The 25,940-nt window shown below is 40.3% G+C and overlaps 1 protein-coding gene and 1 pseudogene across 4 annotated transcripts in view; one reads left to right on the top strand and one right to left on the bottom strand.

The window, feature by feature from the left end:
- DCLK1 (doublecortin like kinase 1) overlaps positions 1–25,940 on the bottom strand; it is a 385,516-nt gene that overhangs the window by 177,959 nt on the left and 181,617 nt on the right. For all 4 annotated transcript variants that reach the window (XM_008273546.4, XM_070049012.1, XM_008273545.4 and 1 more), the window contains exon 4: positions 4,565–4,664. In XM_008273546.4, coding sequence (XP_008271768.2) covers positions 4,565–4,664 — 100 coding nt within the window. The remainder of the gene's footprint in view (positions 1–4,564; positions 4,665–25,940) is intronic.
- LOC108178794 (large ribosomal subunit protein eL30 pseudogene) lies at positions 4,840–18,226 on the top strand (annotated as a pseudogene).

The following is a 25,940-nucleotide window of genomic DNA, read 5'->3' as shown; positions in this document are numbered from 1 at the left end:
TAGTTTGCACTTGTGACCCTCAACCAGAGGGGCTGATATAACTTATAACACACACTACACCTCCGACATACACAGCAAATGAACTGTATCACACTGCATCTCACACTAAGCCTGGAGTCAATCAAAAGTAATTTTCACACATGCTGTCATGAAAACTATATTGCTCCAGATGAATTAGCACAATCTTTCTTTTCCTTTTTTTAAAACTCTAGAATACTACTTTTTGTTTATACCAATTCAACTTTATTTTCCTAGATATCATTCATTTGTTAGAATTATTGCAGATCCTGTCCAGTCTTTGATTGTAGTATCTCCCCTTCCAGTGTTTTTCATCCACATACCTTTAATATTCTCAAACAGGCATTTCTAATCACATAAAAGCATGCAGAGTCCAAGGCAGAACCCTGTGGTGGGACTCTTAGCAAACAAACTGGGTCTCTACCTGCAGAGACATTACAGGCTAATTTGAATAGAGACCTCCTCCAACACACTGGACATCAACCTATAAACCAACAGCTTTCAGACAGGATACTTCAGTCAAATATAAATACAACCACTCATATACCATCCAGATATACATTATCACCCTAGCCAAAGAGACCACAAGAAGGGCTCTGTCAAATGTACTGCTGAAATTCTCAGACTATCTAAGGGCCTTGTTCTAACCCCCAGCTGGGGACCCTAACTCTTTCTGATGAGGGGGCAGTCTGGCCACAGCTCTGTTGCTTGTATATGCTAATAAATACATTACAATCACTAGACAAATTGAAAGATCAAAACCAACAAATGAAAACTAGCTTACCCAAGTTCAAGTAATATCTGGACAGGTCCCAGTGACATCTTCTGTGGGTTGAACCTTGTGCCCCAGAAAAATACATTCAAGCCCTAACGCTTAATACCCGTGATTATGATCTTATTTGGAAAACGGATCTTTGTAGATGTTTTCAAGTTAAGATGAGGTCACACTGCATAGGGTAGGCCTAATCTAATAATTGGGATCCTTGTAAGAACAGGGATATAATGACCCATAGTAAGATCACAAGAAGATGGAGGTAGAGATTGGAGTGAGGCTACCACAAGCCAAGGAATGCCGAGAACAGCCAGCAGCCAGCAGCAACTTGGAAGAAGCAAGACAGGAGTCTTCACTAGAGCCTTCAGAAGGGCATAGCTCTACTCACAGCCTGATTGTGGGCTTTTGGCCTCCAGAACTATGAAACAATAAATTTCTGTTGTTTTAAGCCACTCTTCTTGGGGTACTTTGTTACAGCAGTCATATCAAAGTAATATCACATCAACAAAACTATTAGAGGGTCTTCAAAAAATTTATGGAAAATGTGGTTTATGAAAAAACGATGCAAGGATTTCCAAATTTGTACCAAAAATACATGCATTGTTTAGTTCCAGTTTTCTGGGAACTTTTAAAAATACCTGATATGTAAGCTTAAAATAATACCTATTGCCAACAGAATCAACAGCACTTTGGGGATTGGTTGATCAATAAACGAGAATTAGAAAAGTGAAAGGAGAGGATTGGTGATATTTAGACTCTGGAGCAGGTGGTAGGCCTAATGTAGGGGAGCCAGGGAAGGAAGGTGAGTGGGTGAAGGATTTGGCCAGGTTTGGGGGCATTGGCCCTGAGGGTGGGGCAATAGACCAAAGGTGATATCCAGGAGCAAATTCATCACAAGGATGTGAGCTGGACATTTCTCACCAGAAAAGCCCTGCTGCTTTTGAAGGGCAAGAAATCACAAATTCGTCACTTTGTCATCAGCGTATAAACAACACCATGTTGAGCTTCCTGTCTCCAATTTGGCATTTCCTTAAGGATGTTTCTTCATTCTAAATTAGACAGCAAGCCATGCAGGGGAAGGATCTGCAGGCCCTTCTGTCTATATATAGCGCACTCTATCCACCACTTCCAAGGTGCTAAGACACCACTGATGGATGACGATGTCTCTAAAGTGGTCACATTCTGAACCAGCATGAGGAAGACAGCTTTTCCGCACGTGAAAACTTAGGGGAAGAAGGAGGCTCGCTCGCAGTTTCTAACACTGACCTGGCTCCCATGTGGCCCTATGAAATATACATCTGTGATGGCAAAAGTTCTCATTGGCAAGACCTTAAGAGGCATCCCCAGGAGCTTTTCTAGCAGTAATTAGGGGGATGTATTATTGCTAATCCCAAACACACTAGGAGCCCAGTTAATTCTGAAAGATAAAATAAAAGTGCTGCCTTGCGGCAAAAGAGCACTTCTTAGTGCCATTAAATCCAGTGAAGCCCTGTGCAGGGCGAGCAAATTAATTCTGGAGATGTCTGCACCCCATGCTGACACCCCTTTATGGAAGCTACCATGGAACAGGCAAATCAAGCATCAACGTGCAAATACCATTTAGCAAGTAGAGATAAGCCAGGCTAAATCATGCTCAGAGCACTTAAAAAAAGATTCAAATTTTAATACATTAGCACCAGAACATGCTGTACAAGCAACAGGAAAATTGCAGTTGTCAACGTGTGAATTTAGTCTCGGGGTAAGTTCATCCAAGGAAGTAAAATCTCAATTTAGATTCTTTTTGCTACCCCCCCCCCATATCCACGTGTTTCTTTTAGAGTGGAGGAGGACATTGTTACTCAGCAAATATTTTTCACACCAAGAAGGGTGGACTCATCAGGATGTCAAGTGCTCACCAAAATAGTCTGAAGCAGTCCTTCCTAGAGCCAAACCACAATGTCCTGTGGGATGTGTGTGTGTGTGTGTGTGTGCGCACACACATGTTTCTAAGTCTGTAATTCTGTGTGCATTCTTTTTTTAATGAGAAAGGATTCTAAGAGGAAATTGCAAGGGATTTTCTCCAGTTTCCTTTTTTACCATTCTCAAAAAGTCTACCTATCCTCCATCATGATTGAGTAGGGGTAGGTGTAGCGTCCTGGGGTGACAGCACGCTGTTGGGAGGGGAAAGCTCCCCAAGGCTAGTCAGGTGGGAGAAGTGGTCCCACATCCACCTGGGAACTGGATAGAAACAAGAGGGCTTGGGAGTGCATAGCCAACTCTGCTGATCTGAAACTGAGCTGTATTCCAGCTCGGCTTGGACAAGCTGTTTTCTATATCAAAGCAACAAATAGAACTTTCATTTTGGAACGCATCTGGTCTCTCAGACCATTCTATCAGAAGCCACTATTTTCTTTAAATTGAAAGTCAAGGCAGTTTATTTTCTCAAAACTGTGCTGTCAGCTCTTCCTCCTGGCTCCTAACATTCACATGTTCCACACAATGGCAAGGCTGTCTTATCCTCAAAAGAGGATAAGAGATGGGGAGACCCTCCCTGAGGACATGATATGTCTGACATATTTACAAAAATATTTGCCCTAAAAGGCACATCAATCACTGATAAAGATGAGACGTATTTGGAGAAAACTTATTTAGAGGGGGAAAAAATGCCAATCTACCCTTCCAGATAGGATCCTTGAACCAAAATAAATTCTTCAAATGACATAGCTACACGTATTTTAATCAAGCATTTGACATTTCATGACAAACAACTAATTTTTCTTATTCTTGTCACTCCCTATGCACCCTAATTTCTAATATGAAATAACTGTGGAAAGCTTAAATGAGATAACTGATTATATGCATGTGCATATAATATAGCTAGTGTATGCGCATACACACCTGCAGTGTTAGGGTGCGGCCCCTGTTCTACATCACTGACCTTATTATTGTAGGTGCTCTATCACTACCCAGCCGCTTTGTAAAAAGGCTGTTGATTACTTTTTTTGCATTGATCTAACCAAACAATTCATTACCACTTCAAAAAGTATTTCAAACTATACAGAATGTGTATTGTCAATAAATTTGTAATATTTCCCCAAATAAATTCTAAGTCATGTTACCTAGGAAGGGTCTCTTTACACAATTGTCTTGTTTTGCTCCTGTTAAGATTCTGAGATAATTTAAAGCAGCAAAAAGCCATTCTTGGAGTCACACTGTTAATATTCATCTCTTAAGAAATTCTTTACCCCGTATTGTCCCACTTTATCAATTACAGATGGTCACATCTAATGTCTCAGTGGAAGGAAACTACTTTCCTCCTTTTTGATACCTCTTATATGCTAATGACATACAAATTCCAAAGTATGTCAATGAACAGGGTTACTAACTCATTTCTCCAGCTAGAAATTAAAGGAGGTGACATGGGAGTTGAGCCGCAAAAACATATTCATAATTGTATGATCACAAATCCCTCGACCATAAATTCAGAGAAAACCTATGTAATTAAAATGTAAAAATTAAGAATGTTTTCTATAAAATATGAATGTAGTTATTAAATGATTGTAAATTAACCATCAGTAATTTATTCTTCTACATTATTTGGCTTTTCCAATGATCATTTCATCTGTTTCCTATATTTTAAAAAAATCAAAGAAATTCAAGATATGGAAAAGACACGCTGGTTGAGGGTCTGAAACTGATTTGGTAGCTTTGGAGCTGACATAATCTTGGCCTGGTGCAGCTCGTTTTGGAAAGCTGCCTCAAATTTCCCCTGGTTTTGAACTTTTTTTTCCTTACCACTTTCATCTAGCAAGAAATCATCCTGGTAACGGAACTTCTCCGGTCCACATGCAATAAAAATGTCATCGTCACCAAAGAAGTCCTGAAGGCACATCACCTACAAGAGAAAAGCATGGTGCTCAGCGAGGGGCCGGCAGAACAGCAATTACAACAATGCATCCCTGCCAGCAGACATCTGCATAGAGCCCCTTCCCGTCTCCTGCAATCAACAGGGCAGCTTCTCCAGAGGAATTTCAAAAGAGGTCTCCCAGCATCTGTTCCTAGTAAGAAGCATGTTACGTTTCAGTTCTGCGGGAAGACGGGATAAGGCAAGTCGAACCGGTAACTGTCACATTTATTACTTGATACAGCAATAGGCTATGAGGTAAGAGCCCTTTGTTTCCATAATAGAGTGGATGCGCCCACATGTGCAAAAGGCGCTCCCCTTTACTCTCTGAATGTAATGCTCGTTGAGAGCAACCAAGTCAGCATATGGTTTGAGCAACAAATATGTTTTTTAGTAATTGAGACCATCATACGCACGTGGTAATCACTGGAGAGAAATATGTGTATCACAGTATGAACATAAGAACCTCCTTTAGACCCATTCTACCTCTACTTGAAAGGAAAATGGAACTCTTATAAAAGGAATAATTAAAAAATGAAGTTATTGCTGAGGTTTAGCTGCGGAGACAACAGCAACTGTATACCTATCACCCAAGCGATGCTAAACTGTAAAACTCCCAGGCCACCCAATTTCTTATCATATAAAAGGAAAATGTCGAGCAATCTTTGGACCTTTATTCCACTTATCCTCCAATGAGAACTTTGAGAGAGCTAAGTGTCATTTTGGAAGGAAACATGGTCAAAATGAATAATTTCCAAGGATATTGCCTTTTGTCTTTCGATATGCTGTGTAATATTTAGTTTACAACATGTACAATGCCAACGCCAGCAACACTATTGATTTCTATCTATTTTCAATTTCCTTTGTCCACTTGACCAAATCAAAAGGTGGTCCACTGAAGGCACCCATTCAGAGCTGTATGAAATAGATTTTCTAATAGCATTTCCCTGGGTATTCCAAGAACACAGGCAAAGCTTCTGGAGTATTAATTCGGTTGGCCTGTGTTTACTATTAGCATCTCCCTTCCTTGTCTGCAGTTCCGTCTTGGGTATCTCTGGGTTCTGCTTTCTGTCAGTGCCTGAGAGTGTGACCCTGACACGTATCACATGTGCACTAACACTTACAGAAAAAGATGGGAGAACAGAGTGGTATTTAGAGTCCCCAAATGCAGTGATGTGTGGGCTTCAGATAGTCCTTCCAAATAATCTCTCATTCCTGAATAATCACTTGGCTGGAGTTTTACAGGGGGAAATTTCTATAACAGCTTGGTAATCAACATGAAGCATGAAGAGGTACATCTGTGGTTGTTGGAGCTGGTTCTGTCTTGAAAGCTAGAAAACGCAGGTGATTTGAGAAAGACATTGTAATCACGGAGGAGATGGACCACAGGGCTTCAAGGGTGGTGTCAGAAGCTGTGACCTATTTGGCTTACAAAGAGGCTCCTGGTATTCAGAACTTACCCTCCTTGTCACTCCTCTTTCTGACTCCAACCCTGACCCTACTCCCTGTCCTGACACAACAGTCCCCACCCTAGCATTCTCTATGGGCACTGGCTTCATTTCAACCAACTCTTATGGGCCATTTTCTTATTTTTTAGAGGAATACATTAGATTCTCAGGGTCACAGCAAATCCATGCTAATTACTACAAAACAATTTCATGAATTCTAATGTTAAAGTGATATAATACAAAGAGAACAAATTCAATGTAGTGTTCACAGATACAAATCTAAAAACATAAAGATACTTCCCCCTTCCTTCCTTTCTTCCTTTTTCTTTCTTTCTTCCCTTCTTTCTCTACTTCTCTTCCCTCCTTCCCTTCTCTTTCTTCTTTTTTCAAATTTCTGAGACAAGTATTTTAAACTTGCACAATAGTCAAAGACTCAATGTGCCTAAATAAAGTTCAACATGTAAAAAGACCATAGTTCAGCAGGAATATAGGCAAGGACTATAAACAACAATTAAATGAAAAATGTCAATTTCACACATGTACAGTAAATTTTTAAAAAATCACAGATGTTTAAAACTATCGTAGTACATAATTATTTTTACGTTTTTCTCTATTTGAAAATTTTAATTTTTATTTAGTTTTTAATAGATTCAATGTGATTTATAGATACAATTCTAAGAACATAATGATATTCCTTCCTTCCCTTCCCCTCCCTCCATCTTTCCTTTTCCCTTTCTCTTTCTCTCTCTTTTAGTTTTTGAGATGATATATTTTAAAATGACATTACTGTAAAAAGGCTTAATGCTTCAACAACTAAGAAGTTTAATAAGTAAAAGCAAAAAGCCCATACTTTAGTGAGAATATAGACAATGACCATAATGGGAAAATGATCATTTCACTCATACACAGTAAATTTTAAAGTAATCACAGATCACCAAAACTATAGTAGTATAACATTCTTAACCACTGCCGAAGTTATAAAACAAAGTTTTACAAAACCATATTTGCAGCAATACTCAAACACACAGACATTTCCTTTTTCTCTCTTTTTGTTTTTTGAACTTTCGCTCCCACATGTAAGGGAGAACATGCAGTATTTGTCTTTCTGGGTCTGGCTTATTTCACTCAACATGATGTTCTCTAGTATGTCCATTTTGCTGAAATAGTAGATTTTCATTCTTTTTTATAGCTGAATAATATTCCATTGTGTATATATACCACATTTTCTTTATCCATTCACCTGATGATGGACATCTTGTTTGGTTCCAAATTTTGGCGATTGTGAATAGTGTTGCTATGAACATAGTGGTGCAGTATCTCTTTGATACACTGTGCTCAAGTCTTTTTGATATATACCCAGTAGTGGGATCTCTAGATCATATGGCAGGTCTATTTGTAGTTTTTTTAAAAGAAATCTCCACACTGTTTTCCACAGTGGCTGCACTAATTTGCATCCCCACCAACGTGTATAAGTGATCCCCTTTCTCTTCAACTTCCCCAGCATTTGTTACTCTCTGTGTTTTGGATTTTCGCCTTTCTGACATTCTGATTTTAGCCATTGTCATTGTGGTTTTGATATCCATTTCCCTGATGGCTAGCAATATTGAGAATTTTTTCATATATTTGTTGGTCATTTGTATTTCTTCTTTTGAGAACTGTCTATCGAAGTCCTTTGCCCATTTCTCAACTGGAGTGATCTATGGACCATTTTCATTGTACTTGTATGCATCTTTACTGAATGCCTACCACAGGCCAGTTTGCACACAGCACAGATGTACAAAAATGAGTAAGACATGATCTCTCTCAGGAAAAGTGTGAACAATTCACATCAAAGAGCAGAATTTCCTAAAGTATGGATGGCTAATAGGTTTTGTGCAAAAGGGAACTGTGCAAATAAAATGCTGTTTATCCAGTGTAAACAGGTTAGTTTTGTTTCCAAACCACAAAATCCTTGTTGTACTAATATACATTGTGACTCCAAAGAGGAGATAGAAAGATCCAGTATTTCCCAAATTTATTTGATTCTAAAAATTGTTTCTCACACAGTACCATACAGACCAGAGCTCCTTTTGGACCTTTACTGGCAGCCCTGAGTGCAAAGGATTATGGGAACACACACAGGAAAGCGTGGTGACCATTTTCTTGCTGGGTAGCCATGTTTCTGTTGAAACATTTATTTGGTAATTTATTAACTCACTCAAACTTTTATGACTGGGGCCAAACATTATGATGACAAATCGCTGATAGATGAAAAACACTGTTTTCTAATGGAAGCTGTCCTTTCTCCCTGCATATTCTCACCATTTACATTCTGAAACATCAGGTTGCTGACCAGACCACATGTGTCTGTGTAACTGTGTTTCGAGTCACTGCAAAGTGGACAAATAACTATCATCAAGACTGCAACATGTAGACAGCCAACTTTCTTCCGTCACTCTACTGATGACCATTTTCCAAAGCTGAGAGTTAAAAAACAGCACAGACAACAATCATCTTGGACAGTTTAGGCTTCATTCGATTGGCAAGTGGGAAATGAAACATGATGAACTTCTGATGTTCTTTCCAACACCAGGATTCCAAGAATATAAAAGGAGCACAGTGATTGTTAAGGAAAAGTAACTGTCATCACCCAGCACAAAAAGACAGGGGGAAGTCATTTCAGTGCTGAACAACGGGTATTCATTTACCTCTCAAGCTTCAGTGATTGAAATCAAAGAATTTGCTGAACTATCAGAAACTCTGATGTTTTCTGCGCTTTCTGCTCTGCATCACTTCACTTCTTTCCTGCTCACAACTTCCCACCGGAAAAGGTGGGTAAGGTCAGTTGACCAAATTCAAATACAAAACTGTTCCTTGTTAGAAGCCTTGGTAAAAGGGTTGAGAGCAATGGAGGCTTGAACACAAGGTTATGATAAAGATGGATCTAGGAGAATCAGTTATGCATGTTTTCACGCTTTGTTATGAGTCTAGAGGTAGCTATAATGTAGTCTATCTAACAAAAAAGAATAGCAGAAGGTTTGTAATCCTTTTCTCTAGGCAAATACACTTTGAGAATTTTCCTTGAGGCATTACTATGTATGCTGACATCAGGGATTATAAAAAGAAGATAAATGTAAAATCTAGGTTTTATATAATAAATTAATTTTTATAAATCTACACAATATGAACCTCTTTTAAATTGAATATTCTAATAATTCAGTGTGGTTACCAGCTTTAAAAAAATAAGTTCCTATGGACAGCCAAGACACCGTGGCAAAAAATGTTCTACATGAAGGATCTCTGTGAGTGAGACCCCAGCAGGAAGAAGTGGCCATCAAAGAAGGATGTACTTTTCTCTAAAGAGAGGAGAGAACTTCCACTTCACTACGGCCTTGTCTAAATGCTGATGGAGTCTGTGGATTCAAAAGGCTTCCATAGCCTAGATAGCTCATGTGAAGAACCTTGGATGGTCACTGACTCATATATAAGAGTGTTAATTGTTGAATTAATAACAGGAGTCACTGTGCACTAACTCCCCATTCAGAACCTCTGTCCTCAATGAGTTGTATTATGAGAGTTAACTGTAAAACTAGCTCTCAAAGTTTTTTTTGTGTGTGCATGTGTGTGCAAATTGTTGAAATCTTTACTTAGTATAAAGTTGGTGTTCTGTGTACAAAGTTAATTGAAAATGAATCTTAACGGAGAATGGGACTGGGAAAGAGAGAGGGAGGAGGAGAAGGGGTGGGAGTGTGGGTAAGGTGGTAAGAATCACTATATTCCTAAAGCTGTACTTACAAAATTTGTATTCCTTAAAAAAAAAAATATAGCAAAAAAAGTATCTCTCTCTCTCTCTCTCACACACACACACTAAAAAGCAGTTCCTGAGGCAAGCATTTGGCTTAGTATTTAAGATGCAGGTTAAAATGGTCGCATCCCAAGCTGGAGAGCCTGGGTTAGATGCCAGGCTCTAGCTCCTGACTCCAGCTTCCTGTTGATGCAAAGCCTAGGAGGCAGTGGTGATGGCTCAAGTGATTGGGTTCCAGCTATCCATGTGGGAGACCTAGATTGAGTTCTTGGCTCCCAGCTTTGGCCCTGGCCTGGCCCAGGGTCACTGTGGGCACTTGAGCAGTAAACCAGCAAATTGGAAGTTCCCTTTCTCTCTGTCTGATTCTGTCATCTCTCAAACTTTAAAAAAATTCTATATATGGATGAAAAAAACCATACTTTTTCTTATAAGGGGATGACAGTTGAACTTCTCTGCCAAGAAATTCTTTCTTAGTAGGTCTCAGATGATGGACGTGTTTGTCAAGATTAGATATAGGGCAGATACAGAGATAGCAAGTGTGAGTAAAGAGAGACATCCAACCTGTGAAGAGCACCATTTTAAGCTTTTCTATTTCACCACCCTCCAGTCATCCCACCAAGAAGAGGTGGTTTGTCAGTGCTGGCTCTTCTGTGTATCACTATGGCCACAGATTCAAATCCAGGCATTGCCTATACTGCTGCCCTTTACCTCTCAAATCATGTCAGTGTAGAGCTCATCCACCCACCCGATGCTTTTGGCATTTCCCTCTTATGAGCTTTATCACATCTCCTCCTTTCTCTCCATCAGTCTACTCTTCTTAGTAAACTTTCAGAATTTCTCTGCCTGGCTCAGAAAACCACCAATGGCTGACAATCAAGTCAATGATTCATCTTTCTGAGCCAGGCATTTCAGATGCCTTAAAATCTGGCTCCAACCAATCTTTCACACTTCAAGTTGTTCTACTTGAAAAACAGTGTCTGATATGGAATAAGCATTTGTTGGGTAGACTGAAGAAAAGAAGGATAGATGGATTATGTTCTAACCTAAAACATGTTCCAATTCATCTGCTTTACTTATTCTTCTCTCTGAAAACTGCTCATCCTTCCCTCTCTTTGTGCTTTTTTGTAAGGCTGCTTTCCTGTTTTGCATCCCCACCTTTCTACTTTTTGCCTGTTCAAATCCCTCCTGTTGTCCAAGGTTCAGTTGAACATTCAGGCTCTACGGTCTCCATCCACTGCCCTGAATCTCTAATCATCATTCAATGTTTATTGATCACCTGTTATTTGCCAGTCACCGTGCTAAGCCTTGAGGATACAACATCCCTCACTGTTAACCTCTTATTTCCTCAGTACATTTGTCTACAGGTTTAGGATCTGAAGAATTCCTAATGCCCTGTTGTGAATGGATACTGCAGAAAACAGTAACTTGCATTTCCTTCCAGTTATTCTGTCAATGCCTGGAGTCAGCTGATCTGGATTCCAGCCCTTGTTCCACCACTATTCTAACTTAGGCAAGTCAGAAACCCTCTGGAATAGTTTTGTTTCTTTCTTTTTTTTTTTTTTTTTTAAGATTTATAGATTTATTTGAAAGTCAGAGTTACAGAGAGAGAGGAGAGACAGACAGAGAGAGCTCTTCTATCTGTCAGTTCACTCCCCAAATGGCTGCACTGGCCTGGGCTGGGCCAGGCTGAAGACAGGAGCCAGGAGCTTCTTCCCAGTCGCCCACGTGGGTGCAGTGGCCTAAGGACTTGGGCCATCCTCTGCTGCTTTTCCAGGCACATTAGCAGGGAGCTGGACCAACAGTGGAGCAGCTGGTACTTGAACCAGTGCCCAAATGAGATGCTGGCACTGCAGGTAGTGGCTTAACTTTTTGCATCACAGTGCCAGCCCTAATAGTTCTGTTTCTAAATATTTGGGATTCAGTTACAGCAGAAGCCATGTCTCCTGGTGATGCCGTCTTTGGCACTAAGGAGATCCCTGTCCTGACACTGCTACCCATGAGCACCGCACGGTCATCAGAGCCCAGGCCCTGAGTTCACTGAGCTCTGCCACTAGGGTGTCAATTTCTTTGCACTTCAGTTTATCATACCAGCTGTTAAAGGATTAAAGGAGTTGAGATTGTGGATTGTAAGAAAATAAATCCTCAATAAATTTTAGCTACTTTTTGTTAGTCCAAGTGCATTTTTAGTTCCAAATAAGTATAAGTCAAATGTATACTTATTGTGAATTAGTAAAACATGGTTTTCTTTCTCAAAAAGCAGAGTATGTAGCTCCTGGGCACTATACCAACAAGCTTCTCTTCTTGGAAGATTTGGGTGAAATGTAGTCAAAGGTGCCTCTTTTGCTTTGGATTTAAGGATTATAGCACCATAATCTTGATGAAAAGTATACTTTCAATTGGCATCAGGAAACTGGTGCAGTGCTGGAAGAAGTTAGTAGCACACAGGTGAGATATGGTCGATGCCTCTGATTTCTATTTGCACTGGATGACGCTCTGAAAAATCATTCTCAAGGAAGCCCCCATGGAATCAGCCATAGTCCTGTAAACCATTGGCTTCACTTAGGGCTTCCTGAGATCCACAATCAACTTCAGTTTTGTGGTAACCAGAGATTTGTATTCTGAGAAACTTGTCATCTGTGGAAATGCCCTACAGGAGAAAAGAAATTGGATGCATTCTATATGCAGTTTATAAGAAGCTAGTCCAATTATGGTCCATTCCACTAAATATTCTATCCAGTAAGGGAGAGCCTTTGGCCTAGTCATTAAGATGCCAGTTAGGAACACCCATGTCTCATATCAGAGTGAGTAGCTAGGCTCAATGCCCAGCTCTAGGTCCCGACTCTGATTTCCTGCTAAAGCAGACCTGGGAGGCAGCGGTGATGGCTCCAGTAAATGGGTTCCTGCCACTCACAAGGGAGACCTGGACTGGGTGCCCAGCTCCAGGCTTTGGATTGGCCCACACAGCCCCAGATTTTATGAGCAGCTGGGGAGTAAACCAGTGAAAGGGATTCCTCTCTCTCTCCCCTACCCCTGTCCCTTCTGTTCTTTGTCTCAAATAAGTAGATAAAAATATATATTCTATTGGTTACTTTTGTTCTTCCCTTTGGTTACTGTATCAAACTCTAACTTCAAAGAAAAACATTGACTTTTATTGCATCAGAGTTGGCCTCTAATGGTATAGGCACAATGCTAGACTTACAGTATCTAAAACGACAGGGGTGATTATTATGACTCAATGTGTTGGGAAAAGCCCTTTAAGAGGGAATGGGACAGCTGGGTCTGAGCCCGGATTTGACATTAACCAATGTACACACTTGGATGAGTTCCTGACTTCTTCTTGCTTAGCAGTTTCTGTACTGGTTCTAATATGTTTTTACCACAGCAATTATATGATGACAATAAAAAGAAAAGATAAAAAAATTCTCTTTTGGTATAACATACTAACAAGAATATTTCTATCTGCATGACTGTATTTAATCCTTCATGTACATTATTATACTTAATCTTATCCACTCAGAAGATAGACTGTTTGACAATAGCTAGATGGTATTAATATCTCCATTTTACAGATAAAAAAATGTAGCCAGATTAAACAGAGGATTAATAGGAATCTGAAAGCAGGTCAGTCAGAATTCAAATGCAGGCTCTAAACCACCGAGCTTCAGGAAAACAAGTCTATTCAAATACACAGAAATATCTACCCTGACATGTGTGTATTGTGAGTTTCATTTGATAAAGCCATTATGATCAATAGTTTTCACAAATATGGCACATTAATAGTGCACAATAAAAACATCTGAAGGAAATTTGAGTAATTTCTATGGCTCAAGGAAGACATTCCTTTTTCCAACTCTCTTGATGTGAAATCTGGATTCATATATTTTCCATTAACTTGTCATTACGTACACTTCCCCGGGAGACTGAACCTCCTACAGGGAAAGCAGAAAACTACAAATATGGGCTTCCTTGCCTCTGAGCTTCCGGCTTGAGTTGCTCTGCAAGGGCAGAGATTCAAACAAAGGCAATAAAAGCATCTGCTATTTACACATTTTCCAAAGCAGGACCACGGAATCCATTCCCCCTCACTGGAACGAGATCTCCATGGTGACGATGACTTCTGGGAGCTGGTCCCGTTTCTCAGCTGAGCCTGAGGATATTTTCTTTACAAGGGCGCCCTCTACAGGCAAAATAGAGGAAATTTCTGCATCCCTGGCCACACTTGTATCTATCAGGTGTGTTAGAGACTCTAAAATATTTTACCATCATCCATTTAACATATTTTAAGTTAGAAACCAAATAAAAATAAAATCTCAGAAATTCAATCCAGTTATTGAAATCTATTAATAGAATATCTTTTAATTTCTTTTTTGAAAATGTTTATGTAAAATCTCTATTTCTTTACACCTGTAAGAGATGTAGGCTTAAGGGTTCTATTGATTTCATTTTAATGAGATGCTCTCTACCAAAAATGAGTCCTTATACCTTTGTAAAAGAGAAAACCTAGGTATCTATGTATCTAAGCTGTCAGCAATCTTCCTCTTGCTGAACAATTCAGAATGCAACCATTATAATTAGCTCTGAGTTAAAATTTGGCATATACAGCACCCCTTATCCTGCCAAAACTGAATGGAGAGAAAGTTTCTCTTCCAATTTCATTCCAAACTTGGCTTCTTTTCTTTTCTCTCTACAGTGAATGTTTTCATGCCACCTGGTATTGTAAGTCAACCACTGCTAACGTTTCTACTCTTTGGGTGTGAAATTCCATCAGCTTCTCATTTTAAAGCATGTCTACAATTAGTTTTATAGCCAAATACAAGAAATATGTTCTGTACTGCCATAAAAATACATCTTCTTTCAGCCCTTCACATTTTCATGTTCACCTTTTCATTTCTTCAATGATAAATGAAATTCATATGGTCACTTATTTTACAGTATTCTAGCTAGAAATTTCATTAAATTTTTTTATTCGAAGGCAGAGTGATAGAAAGTGGGAGAGACAGATAGAAAAAGAGAAAGGAGAGAGAGAGAGAGAGAGAGAGAGAGAATGAATCTTCTATCCCCTGGTTCGCTCTCCAGCTGGCTGCAACAGATTAGGATGGGTCAAGCTGAAGCCAGGAGCCTGGAACTCCATCTGGGTCTCCCACATGGTGGCAGAAACTCCAGTACTTTGGTCATCATCCATTGCTTCCAAGATCCATTAGCAGGGAGTTAAAAAGGAAGCCTAGTAACTGGGATTGGAACTGATTTAGGATTGGGCATACCAAGCAACGACTTAACCCACTGTGCTACAATGCCTACCCACAGCTAGAAAATTCTGATTAAACAAATAGTAAGTTAGCCTAAGAAAGATAGAGGAATAAAAATAAATTATTTAAATAATAATAATAATAAACAGAGAAAGGAAAATAAAAGTCCTTGAACTACTCTTTTTTTTACAAATATTAACACAAGAAGCTCTGTGATAACACTGGATCAACCAGGTGATGCTTAAATAAACAGGAACAGGGCCAGCATTGTGGCCTAATGGGTAAAGCTGCCACCTGCAGTGTCAGCCTCCCATATGGGTGCTGGTTCAAGTCCCGGCTGCTCCACTTCCGATCCAGCTCTCTGCTATGGTCTGAGAAAGCAGCAGACAATGGCCCAAGTCCTTGGGCCCCTGCCCCTGTGTGGGAGACCTGGAAGAAGCTCCTGGCTCCTGGTGCAGCTCTGGCTGTTGCAGCCACTTGGGGAGTGAATCAGCAGATGGAGGACCTCTCTCTCTCTTTCTCTCTGCCTCTCTGTAACTTTGCCTTTCAAATAAATAAATCTTAAAGAAAAAACTGGTTACAGCCAAAACAAGTTTTTTTTTTTTTTTTTTTTTTTTTTTAAGAAACAGGAACAGAAAAAGTTGAGAAGGGTTTTTGGCACAGTGGTTAACGTGCCGCTTGGGACACCTACATACCACATAAGAATGCTTGAGTTAGGTGCTGGCTCCACTCCAAATTTCCCTACCACCCATGCGGAAGGTCTGGATTGGGTTTCTGGCTCCAAGCTCTGACCTGGCCCATCCCTGGCTGAGGAGGAATCTGAGGAGTGGAGCTGCAATAGGTGCTCTCTCTCTGCCTCCCAAATGAACAAAACAAATGCACTTTTAACAAAGAAATAGAAAAAAGAAAACACATGCAACCATTCACTTTCAGTGCATAATTCAGTGAATGACATTAGATAGTCAATATTGTTTTATAAAATAGGCTTTGTGTTAGATGATTTTGCCCACCTGTTGGCTAATGTAAATGTTCTGAGCATGTTTAAGTTAAGGCTAAATGAGGATGTTTGATATGTTAGATGTATTAAATGTATTTCAATTTTAATGGTATTTTCAATTATGAAGGGCTTAGTAGGATATAACCCTATTTTTGAAAAAGATTTATTTTTTTATTTGAAAGCCAGAATTACAGAGAGAGAGAGAGAGAGGTTTTCCATCTGCTGGCTCACTCCCCAACTGGCTGCAATGGCCGGAGCTGTACTGACCTGAAGCTAAGAGCCAGGAGCCTTCTCTGAGTCTTCCCATGTGGGTGCAGGGGCTCAAGGACTGTCCTCCACTGCCTTCCCAGGCCACACCTATATGGTATGCCGGAACTGCAGGTGGCAGCTTTACCTCCTAAGCCACAGCACGGGTTCTGATATAACCCTATTGTAGGTGAGAGAGTACCTATACTAACAATCATTCCTGTCTCGGTGGTTTTAATGTGTGTCTTTGCCCATTCAGGATTCTATATAAACGGCCACAGAATAGGTGGCTTGTAAACCCAGAAATTTACTTTTCATACATCTGGAGGATGAGAAATCCAAAATGAATTTTGGATTCCTGGTGAGGATCCAATTTCTTATAGACACCCATCTTCTCACATGGTGGAAGGAGCAAGGCACCTCTATGGGACCATTCATAAGACCATTGATCCCATTCATGAAGGCTATGATCCTATGACCTAATAACCTTTAAAGGCTCTACCACCTAAAACCATCACCTTGGGGATTAGGATTTCAACACATGAATTCGGGGAGGAGGAGGACACAAACATTCAAATCATAGCACTGCATACAGTGATCCTGCAGTAACAAACACTGACCAAACGCCTTGGCTGTGCTGCCTGGAGTGACCTTGGGCAGCTATTTAACATCATCAAGCTTCAGTTTCCTCATGTAAAACAGAAGGTTGCACGAGGATTCAATGCAATAACGTATACAGAGCTCTCAGTACTGTGCCTGCCTCAATGAATGTCAAGGGGTGAGCAGCTGCTACTCTTAGTGCTGGGATTAGTGAAGTACAGTAGGTAGGTTTCTGTGTCAGGTGTCATTCTGAGGACTGGAGCCTATTATTTAAGAATAGAATACTAAAAGCCCTTAGAACATCTGGGAAAGAGAGGCATAAGGAATAGTTTATTTCAAAGGTTGCCAGTCCTGGTCTTTGGCCAAGTTAACGCCACATCAATCCTATCACTATGTTTGGTTTCTCTTGTTCAGACAGCTTTCACTGTTGTCTACCACTTCGTTAGGACAGCTTTCTCCACTTGATACTCTTTCAGTGAAGGGACTGGATTATAGCATAAGACAATGGAAACTGCTATGCAGTCGTGTCTTTGGAGAGGGTACAAATAGTGTCTGATCTGAACTCTGAAGCAAACCCCTATCTGTTCCTTTAGGATAAGTGTTCAAGCTTATGGTTGGTGAAGCTAAAGCTGCCTTTTCCAAATTGTCTGACTGAACTCATTTTCAGGGCTGGAAGAAGCATTAAACTATGCTGCTGTTGAGAGGGTCTTCCATAAAATCCATGCAAGCAGGTAACTAAGATTGTGGCATGATTGCTAGTGAGGCAGAATCTGCTTACTCTGTCAATGGGAAAAAGAAGCATTGTAGGAATTCCTTCCTTTCTTGCTCCCCAGCCATCTTTGTCACTGTACTTGGTTGGAGGCCATCCTGCAACTAAGGCAGAAAGAGGGTGGCAGCAAAGAGGATGAAAAAGCCATTGGAGTCGATCAACTCTAGACTCCAACTTGTGATACAGAGTGGGAGATATTGCCAGCTACACATAGACTCTGAAGATGGTAAGACAAGGCAAAGTGAAACTGGCCATCCTCACCAGCAACACCCTGGCTTTGAGGAAATCTGAAATAGAGTATTCCGTCAGGTTCACCAAAACAGGTGTCCATTGCTATAGTGGCAATAATCCTGGACTGGGCACAATGTGTGGAAAATACTACAGCTTATGCACCCTTTCTCTCCTGGATCCAGATGATTCTGATGTTATTAGAAGCTTGCCAGAACAGACTGATGAAAAGTAAGTCATGTAATTTTTAAAATAAAACTTGCCAGAGCTTGTTTTTAAAAATTTTGGAAAAAGAAGAAACGGAACTATGAAGAGAAACAGGAAGCCAAAGAATTCAGAGTCTTGGAGTAGAGGACAAAGGAAAATATTAAGGGAAAAAAAATGTGGCACTGAGAACCAATTAACAGTTATCATGTTGGTGTTGAAAGAGGGATGTTGAGCATAATACTATCTTCAAACAGCTCTTAGGAACTCTTCAGGATCCCATCACCAATTCTAAGAGGAATGGGCCATTCACAACCCCGGGCACAAATGCAAGACCAACAGGAATAGGTAAGGAGTATAGGTGAGCAAGGGTAGACAAAAAAAAAAAAAAAAAAAAAAAAAAAAAAAAAAAAATCCCATCAGCGATGACCAGGGCAAACTGGATGATAAATGCTCTGCCTAAAGCAAGCAGCACCAGGCACACTGGCCCTGTATTACTTTGTTTAACATATTTTCAATAAGGGCCAGCACTGTGACACAGCAGGTGCCTTGGCCTGCAGCACCAGCATCCCATATGGGCACTGTTTCGAGTCCCAGCTGCTCCACTTCTGATCCAGCTCCCTCCTAATACACCTCAGAAAGCAGTGGAAGATGGCCCAAGTCCTTGGGCCCCTGTACCCATGTGAGAGACCTGGAAGAAACTCCTGGCTCCTGGCTTCTGATCAGCTCAGCTCCTGTCGTTATGGCCATTTGGAGAGTGAACCAGCAAATGTAAGACCTCTCTCTCTCTATTTCTCCCTCTCTTTGTCTCTACATCTCTCTGTAACTCTTTCAAATACATAAAATACATCATTAAAAATATTTTCAACAGTAAGAATTGTTAAATTTAACATTCCTTGATTAAGAAAAAACTTGTGGCACTGTGTAAGCCCATCAAAAATATTCTCATCTGGATTTAGTCTGATTTATGATGTATAAATGTACATAGAAAATAATTCTTTCAAAAAACATTCTCAAAAGTTTATTATTGTATAAGTTTATTCAATGCTCTTGTGCTAGGGTGGTCACCACTGTAAAATCCAAACTGAAGGACAAAGACATGGTGCTCTGAGATGCTCCTACTACATGTTCCCAAGTCTGGGAATTACCATTAATGGGAAACATTTGGAGCCAAAAGCAAGCGGTCACTATTCAGCTGGTCTAAGGTGCTTGGCATAGGTCCCGGCCTACAGAGTTACAGAGGTCAGTGTTCAAAACTGGAGAATCAATCCTGACCCACAAAATCTGTGTACAGCAATACCCTCCGGAGGACTTTATCTGGGTGAGAAGCTAAAAATGTATTTAAAGCAACCAGTTGTTCTCTTCTAATTTTGTTACCTCTGAGAATGATCACCAGTGAATCATGGTGCATGAGTTTCCCTCCTGATGTTCCAGGTCCCGAAGAGATACTTTTTGAATGCAATGTTGATTCCTCACAAGAAACCTTGCTCAAATCAGACTAAAAAGGAATATTTTGCAAGAAAATCAGAATGCAGAGCCGGTGCTGTGGCATAGTAGGTTAAGCCTCCACCTGTGATGCTGGTATCCCAGAAGGCACCAGTTTGTGTCCCAGCTGCTTGTTTTCTGATCCAGCTCTCTGCATATGGCCCGGGAAAGCAGTGGAAGATGGCCCAAGTGCTTGGGCCCCTGCACTCATGTGGGAGACCAGGAAGAAGCTCCTGGCTCCTGGCTTCCGATCTGCCCAACTCTGGCCATTGTGGCCATTTGGCGATTGAACCAATGGATGGAGGACCTTTTTCTGTCTCTCCCTCTCTCTGTAACTCTGCCTCTCAAATAAATAAATAAATCTTTTTTTAAAAAAAGAAAATCAGAATTCAAAGTATTGACATATATTTGATGGATAAAAACATAAAGATAGATCTCTTTGTCTTGTATGTCCCTGCACACTGGCTTGTCACTTTGAGATGGCACAAAATAATATTCCCAAAGTTATGAAGTACGTGTCTGCCAGGAATATTTGTAAATGTTGCTTGACATTAAAGTATGGAGTTGGGTGCTTTAAATATTTCTATTTCTAATCTACTTGTCTGCATATATAGCTTGACATTAAAAAGAATTTTTCATAGAATTCGAATTAGTCTTCTCAAGTAAAAGACATTTTTCAAACAATGACAATCTCATGAAGCTGACATTTCCAAAATGATTGTCAGCCCAACTGTTACCATTACCATCACCCTCATCATCAACACCACCACCACAGCCCCCATGAGCATCCACCCCATGCCACTGCCACCATCGATACTACCATAATCACCACCACTACCATTACCATCACCATTGTCGTCACCATCACATTATGAATCACCATCAGTACCACCACCACCACCATCACCACCACTATCACTGCTACATTGCTATCACCATCACCATCACCATCACCACCATCACCTCCACCATCAGTATCACTGCCACCACCATCACCTCCACAATGGGAATCTCATTTAACCTTGGAGTATTTTTTAATGAGCTGAGAGCAAAGCTTTTTGTCTGGTGTTCTGTACAGCACCTTAGCCACTGTTCTGCTCACTGACTGCTTAGCTACTTCTAATTGATAATAATCATCCCAGTACTATTCAGTACAAATGCAACTGATAATCACATTCTAAAATTATTTTAAGAATAAAATTGCTTTTTAACCACCCAAGTTCAAATTCAGCTAATAAGACACTAGCATGGATTTGAAAATATTATTGGAGGAAAAGACTTATTCTTCCAAACATGAAGGCAAGTCAGTTTTTAAAATTGGAAATGAAAACATTTCCTGGAATTGTTTGAATAATACTGCTGCTTTTCCATGATTATATTAAGATCTACACACAGATGATGAAAAGTAGAGAGAGAGATAGAGAAAGTAAAATTTTAAAAAAATCACAGTCCAAAATTAAGGTTTGGTTTCAAGACTTTTTTTCATAAATAAATGCTGATATGGATATGCAATGAATACATTCTTGGTGATATCTTTACTTAATGGCATTTTAAAAAAATTACAATCTTTATAGGGTGATCCGAACAACCTAGGCCAATATTTCTTCTTTGAAGTTATCCTACACTATGTGTATTAATTTGTTTTATCTAAATATAAAGTCAAGTAAGTAATATGGGACTGTTTGCCATTTTCCTACAATGCATGGGCTATTGCTGTAAAGCACTATGACTTCAAGTGCCAAATGCCTGCAGAGGCCTGGCAGGTAACAGGAACAGTGAAGTGGGCCAGCACAATAAAACACTGCACACGGAGTAATCAATGGCCATTAACACAGGCAGACAATGGGAAACTGATGAGACTGTGCTAAACTGGAACACCCCATTCCCATCTAAATGGGGCAGCTTGACACTTGTCACACAGGAAAGTAAGCCAGATCAATGAATCTCCTAAGACAAAGTGGAATCAGATTTTTATTTGAAAAATCCTGATTTTTAAAAAGGTGGTAAGTTTGTTCCTTCCTTCCTACCATCTTTCCTTTCTTCCTTCTTTCTTTTCTTTCTTTATTTCTTTTCCTTTTTTAAAAAATATATATTTAAAAATTCATTGTGCACTCCCGCACTCCAAATAAAACACGCCTATGCCCTGGAGTTACCCAGAGAGCAGGAAGTTTCCTGTTTCTGGGAGAGAATTCCTCCCACAGTGCCCACTAGTTGTGGTTAATATATGCAAGCCAATCCCACAGTTGCACCCAGCGTCTCAACAGAAGCTACCCTGCTTCCAGCAGACTCTCGACTTCTGGCAAAGGTCGTTCTCATCACTTCTGAAAATGAGAGCCTGTGAACAAAACCAATGAAGTGTCTCATAAATGTGTATGTACGAGGGTACCTCAAGAAGCTTGTGGGAAAATGGAATTAAAAGGTAAGTGAAGGGGGTGGGCATTGTGGTACAGCAGGCTAAGCTGCTTGGATGGCTTCATTCCATATGGGAGTGCCATTTGAGCCCAGATGCAGTTCCTGCTCCCTGGTTTTGGCCTGGCCCAGTCCCAGCTGTTGCAGACATCTGGAGAGTGAACCAGCAGATATCAATCAATCAACCAATCTCTCTCTCTCCCCTTCCCTCCCTCCATGTCTCCATATCTCCCTTTCTATCACTCTGCCTTTCAAACAAATAATTAATTATAAATAAATAAAGTTCAAGGGTAGGCATTTAGTGGAGTAGTTCAGATGCTTGGGGTGCCTGCAACTTTTATCAGAGTGCCTGGTAAAGTCGTGGCTCCACTCCAAATTCTAGCTTCCTGCTAATGCACACTCTGGGAGGCAGCAGGTGATGTCTCAAGTATTTGGGTCCCTGGTTGGAGATCCAGATTGATTCTGGGCTCCTAGATTTGATCTGGCCTAGCCCCAGCTATTGTAGGCATTTGGGAGATCTCTCTCTGCCTTTAAACTGAACAAAAAATTTTGAAAAAAGGTAAATTTATTTTGGTGCAAGAAAATTTAAATCCATGCATTCTTTTTCCATAATACACATTTTCCATGAATTTTTGAAGATTCCTCATATGCATGGATTTCAAAAGCTTTGTGCCCAAAAATAAACTTATCTTTTAGTTTATTTTCCCACAAACTTTTGGAAGGATCATCACACAGGTATGTGTGAGTACTTGTGCATAGGTGCATCCACAGATGCTTACGCTGGAACCTTGAGACAGAGTTTGATTTGTCAACTGAGATTTTTTTTCCTGTGTCCTTCTCCTCTCCTCTCTTTCCTGTCTCTGATCATCATGCCTCTCCCTTCCTGCCTCCTGGGAGAGAAACAGTGTAGAGAATCAATAGCAGGAAAATTCACAGTACATATTACCAGCTCAATAGAGATGGACAAGGACATTCCACTTCCCTCTCCTACACCTTGTACACGGGCCAATCACAGTTTCAGAGGCTATCAGCTTCATCACAGAAGGATAATTTCTCTCTTTAAAGATGAAAATGAACCAGGTGCAAGAATTTTCGTTTTAGCCACATCTTCCCAAATGTGTAAAAAAGTCAGCAAATTCATTAAAAACTACTAGAAAAATTGGCAGTAGTTGACAGGAAGTAGAGTATATAAAACTCAGCCAACAGAGGAAACAGATTTGGAGCCTGAAATATCAAGACTGGAAAAAAAATTCAAAATTCACAAATAATTCCTTTTTCTTTTCTTTTTTTAAAATTTCATTTATAAGAGGAAGAAAGAGAGAGATTGCACTCCTCATCCTCTGGTTCACTTTTGAAAGGCTCACAACAGCCAGGACTGGGCCACCCCAAAGCCAGCAGCTGGGAACTCAATCATGTCTCACACTTGGGTAGCAGGAATCCAATTATTGGAAAATCCATGCTGATTCCGAGTCTGCATGAGCAGGAAGCTGGAATTAGGAGCCTGAACCAGAAATTGAACTAAGGTACTCTGATGTGCAACAAGGTGTCTTAACCCCTAGCCTGAACATCCATGCCAGCAGCTAATTTCCAATGGTTAATTTTTATTTGTGCCCTGTATTACTGAGGGTTGTCTCGCACAGTGTCGTGATTGGCTCTGGATGATGCCAGTGGTCCAGCCCATCAACTCAGCAAGCACACGCTCAGCACAGGGAGATGCTCTCAGCGTGTGTATATGAGTGTGTGATGTTTGCATATTGGTATGTTGCAGTCCACATTAAACGATGCTGCAGTACAGAACAGCACACAGTAGTGGCTTGAGTGAAGGCTCTCCAGCCAGAGAAACTTGTTTTAAATTCAGTTTCGTCCATGGGTGACTGGTTCACTCAGCATTTGGAAACCCCCCATTTCTGCATAAAGAGAATGAGGATAACCTTATGCCTATCCCCCAGGGTGGTATAAAGAATTTAATGAGATAATGCATGAGCATGTGTCAGGCACAATGCAAGTATTCAGGAAAGGGCAAGTCATCTTTTAATTCCTTTTTCCGTGAACTTTTTTGCACAGTGTACAAGTTAATGTTGGTGAAGTAAAACCTTCCAGGATTACTTTCAGAACAATCAGTGGTCACGGAAGAGAAGGCAAAATAAATCTTTGGATTCCCATTTGTCTTTCCCTTGTGCTGTTTTTACACTAAAAAATTTTCCATATAACAGCTGTCAGGTTTTAGACAACTGTAAGGCACTGGAACTGCAATCAGCACTGAACAAGGTACATGAAAACAGCATCCCCTTTCCCTCCATATATTATGTGCAGAATACAGTGCAACCACTAAGTTAATATAAGCTATCTCCTTACATCCCTGAAAGTGCCTGACAAGTAGGTGACTGAACAGTCACTCCATGCTGAAACATTTGTCCACGCCAATCATTACCTCCTTGATGTTAAAGGAAATGAGATTGAAGCATGAACAGCCCCAATGAACAGCAATTTAAAGCTTTAAAACCATAAAAAAGGCATAACCAGCCAACGTAAATCTCAAAATTGAGGTACTTTCCTTGTTTGTTATGTAGACAGTCTGACTCTCATGTTTAGTGTTATCTGACAAGAATGAGGTTAAAATCACCACACACAATAACTATGCTTATAAATGCACTTAAACAAAATCATCAGCATAATGTCATTTCTTAATGAATCTATAAACATCTTTGTGCACTATTTGTAGTATTCTGTTCTCATATCCAAACATATGAACTGTTAACAAAAATTTTTTGAGCACAAGAGATGTCTTTACATGAACAAGATAGTGATAAGATAGTGATCTTATTGTTTGCACTTATCTCAGCAAAGGGTGTTGCTATGGCCTGAATTGGGACCTCCAAAATTCATATGTTGAAAACATAATTTCCGGCCATTGCCATGGCTCACTTGGCTAATCCTCCACCTGTGGCGCCGGCACACCGGGTTCTAGTCCCGGATGGGGTGCCGGATTCTTCCCCAGTTGCTCCTCTTCCAGTCCAGATCTCTGCTGTGGCCTGGGAGTGCAGCGGAGGATGGCCCAAGTGCTTGGGCTCTGCACCCGCATGGGAGACCAGGAGGAAATACCTGGCTCCTGGCTTCGGATCAGCGTAGCACGCTGGCCATAGCGGCCATTTGCGGGGTGAACCAACGGAAAAAGGAAGACCTTTCTCTCTGTCTCTCTCTTTCTCTCACTGTCTAACTCTGCCTGTCAAAAAAAAAAAAAAAAAAAAGTAATTTCCAGTATCTCAGAAAATGATCTTAAGTGAAACAGGTTGTTGCAATTGTCATTAGTTACAATGGAGGTCAAATAGAGTTGGGGAGTTCATAATCTAATCTGACTGGTGGCCTTATAAGAATGGGAAATCTGCATACAGACACACCCAGAGGAAGAACATCATGTGAAAATGAAGGCACAGATTGGAGTGATGCTTCTTTGGGCCAAGGGACTAAATACTGCCAGTCAACACCAGATGCTGGGAGAGGCCTGGAACAAATTCCCTCTCACGGGACCCAATCCTATGGACACCTTGATCCCTCAGACTTCTAGCTTCCAGAATGTGAAGCAGTAACTGTCTGCTACCCAATCCATGTTTTTAAAAAATTTTCTTTTTAATTTTAAATGACAGCAGTCTTAGCAAACCAGTAACAGGTATGTATTTCTCACGCACACAAAAATATAAACAGTGAAAAAAATTTCCTACAAAACACATTCACTTTGACTAAAAGGATAAAAAGAAAGATTAAAAATCTATTAGGTCATTGTTTAACTGAAACCTGGAGATATTTTAGTAGCATCAGCTGTTAGTGGCTCCATTTTTCCACTGACCTTAATT

This window comes from Oryctolagus cuniculus, chromosome 9 (assembly GCF_964237555.1).
Source record: "Oryctolagus cuniculus chromosome 9, mOryCun1.1, whole genome shotgun sequence".
In the NCBI taxonomy this organism is placed as follows: Eukaryota; Metazoa; Chordata; class Mammalia; order Lagomorpha; family Leporidae; genus Oryctolagus; species Oryctolagus cuniculus.
The sequence above is the reverse complement of the archived record's forward strand: the minus strand, read 5'-3'. Positions and strand labels throughout refer to the sequence as shown.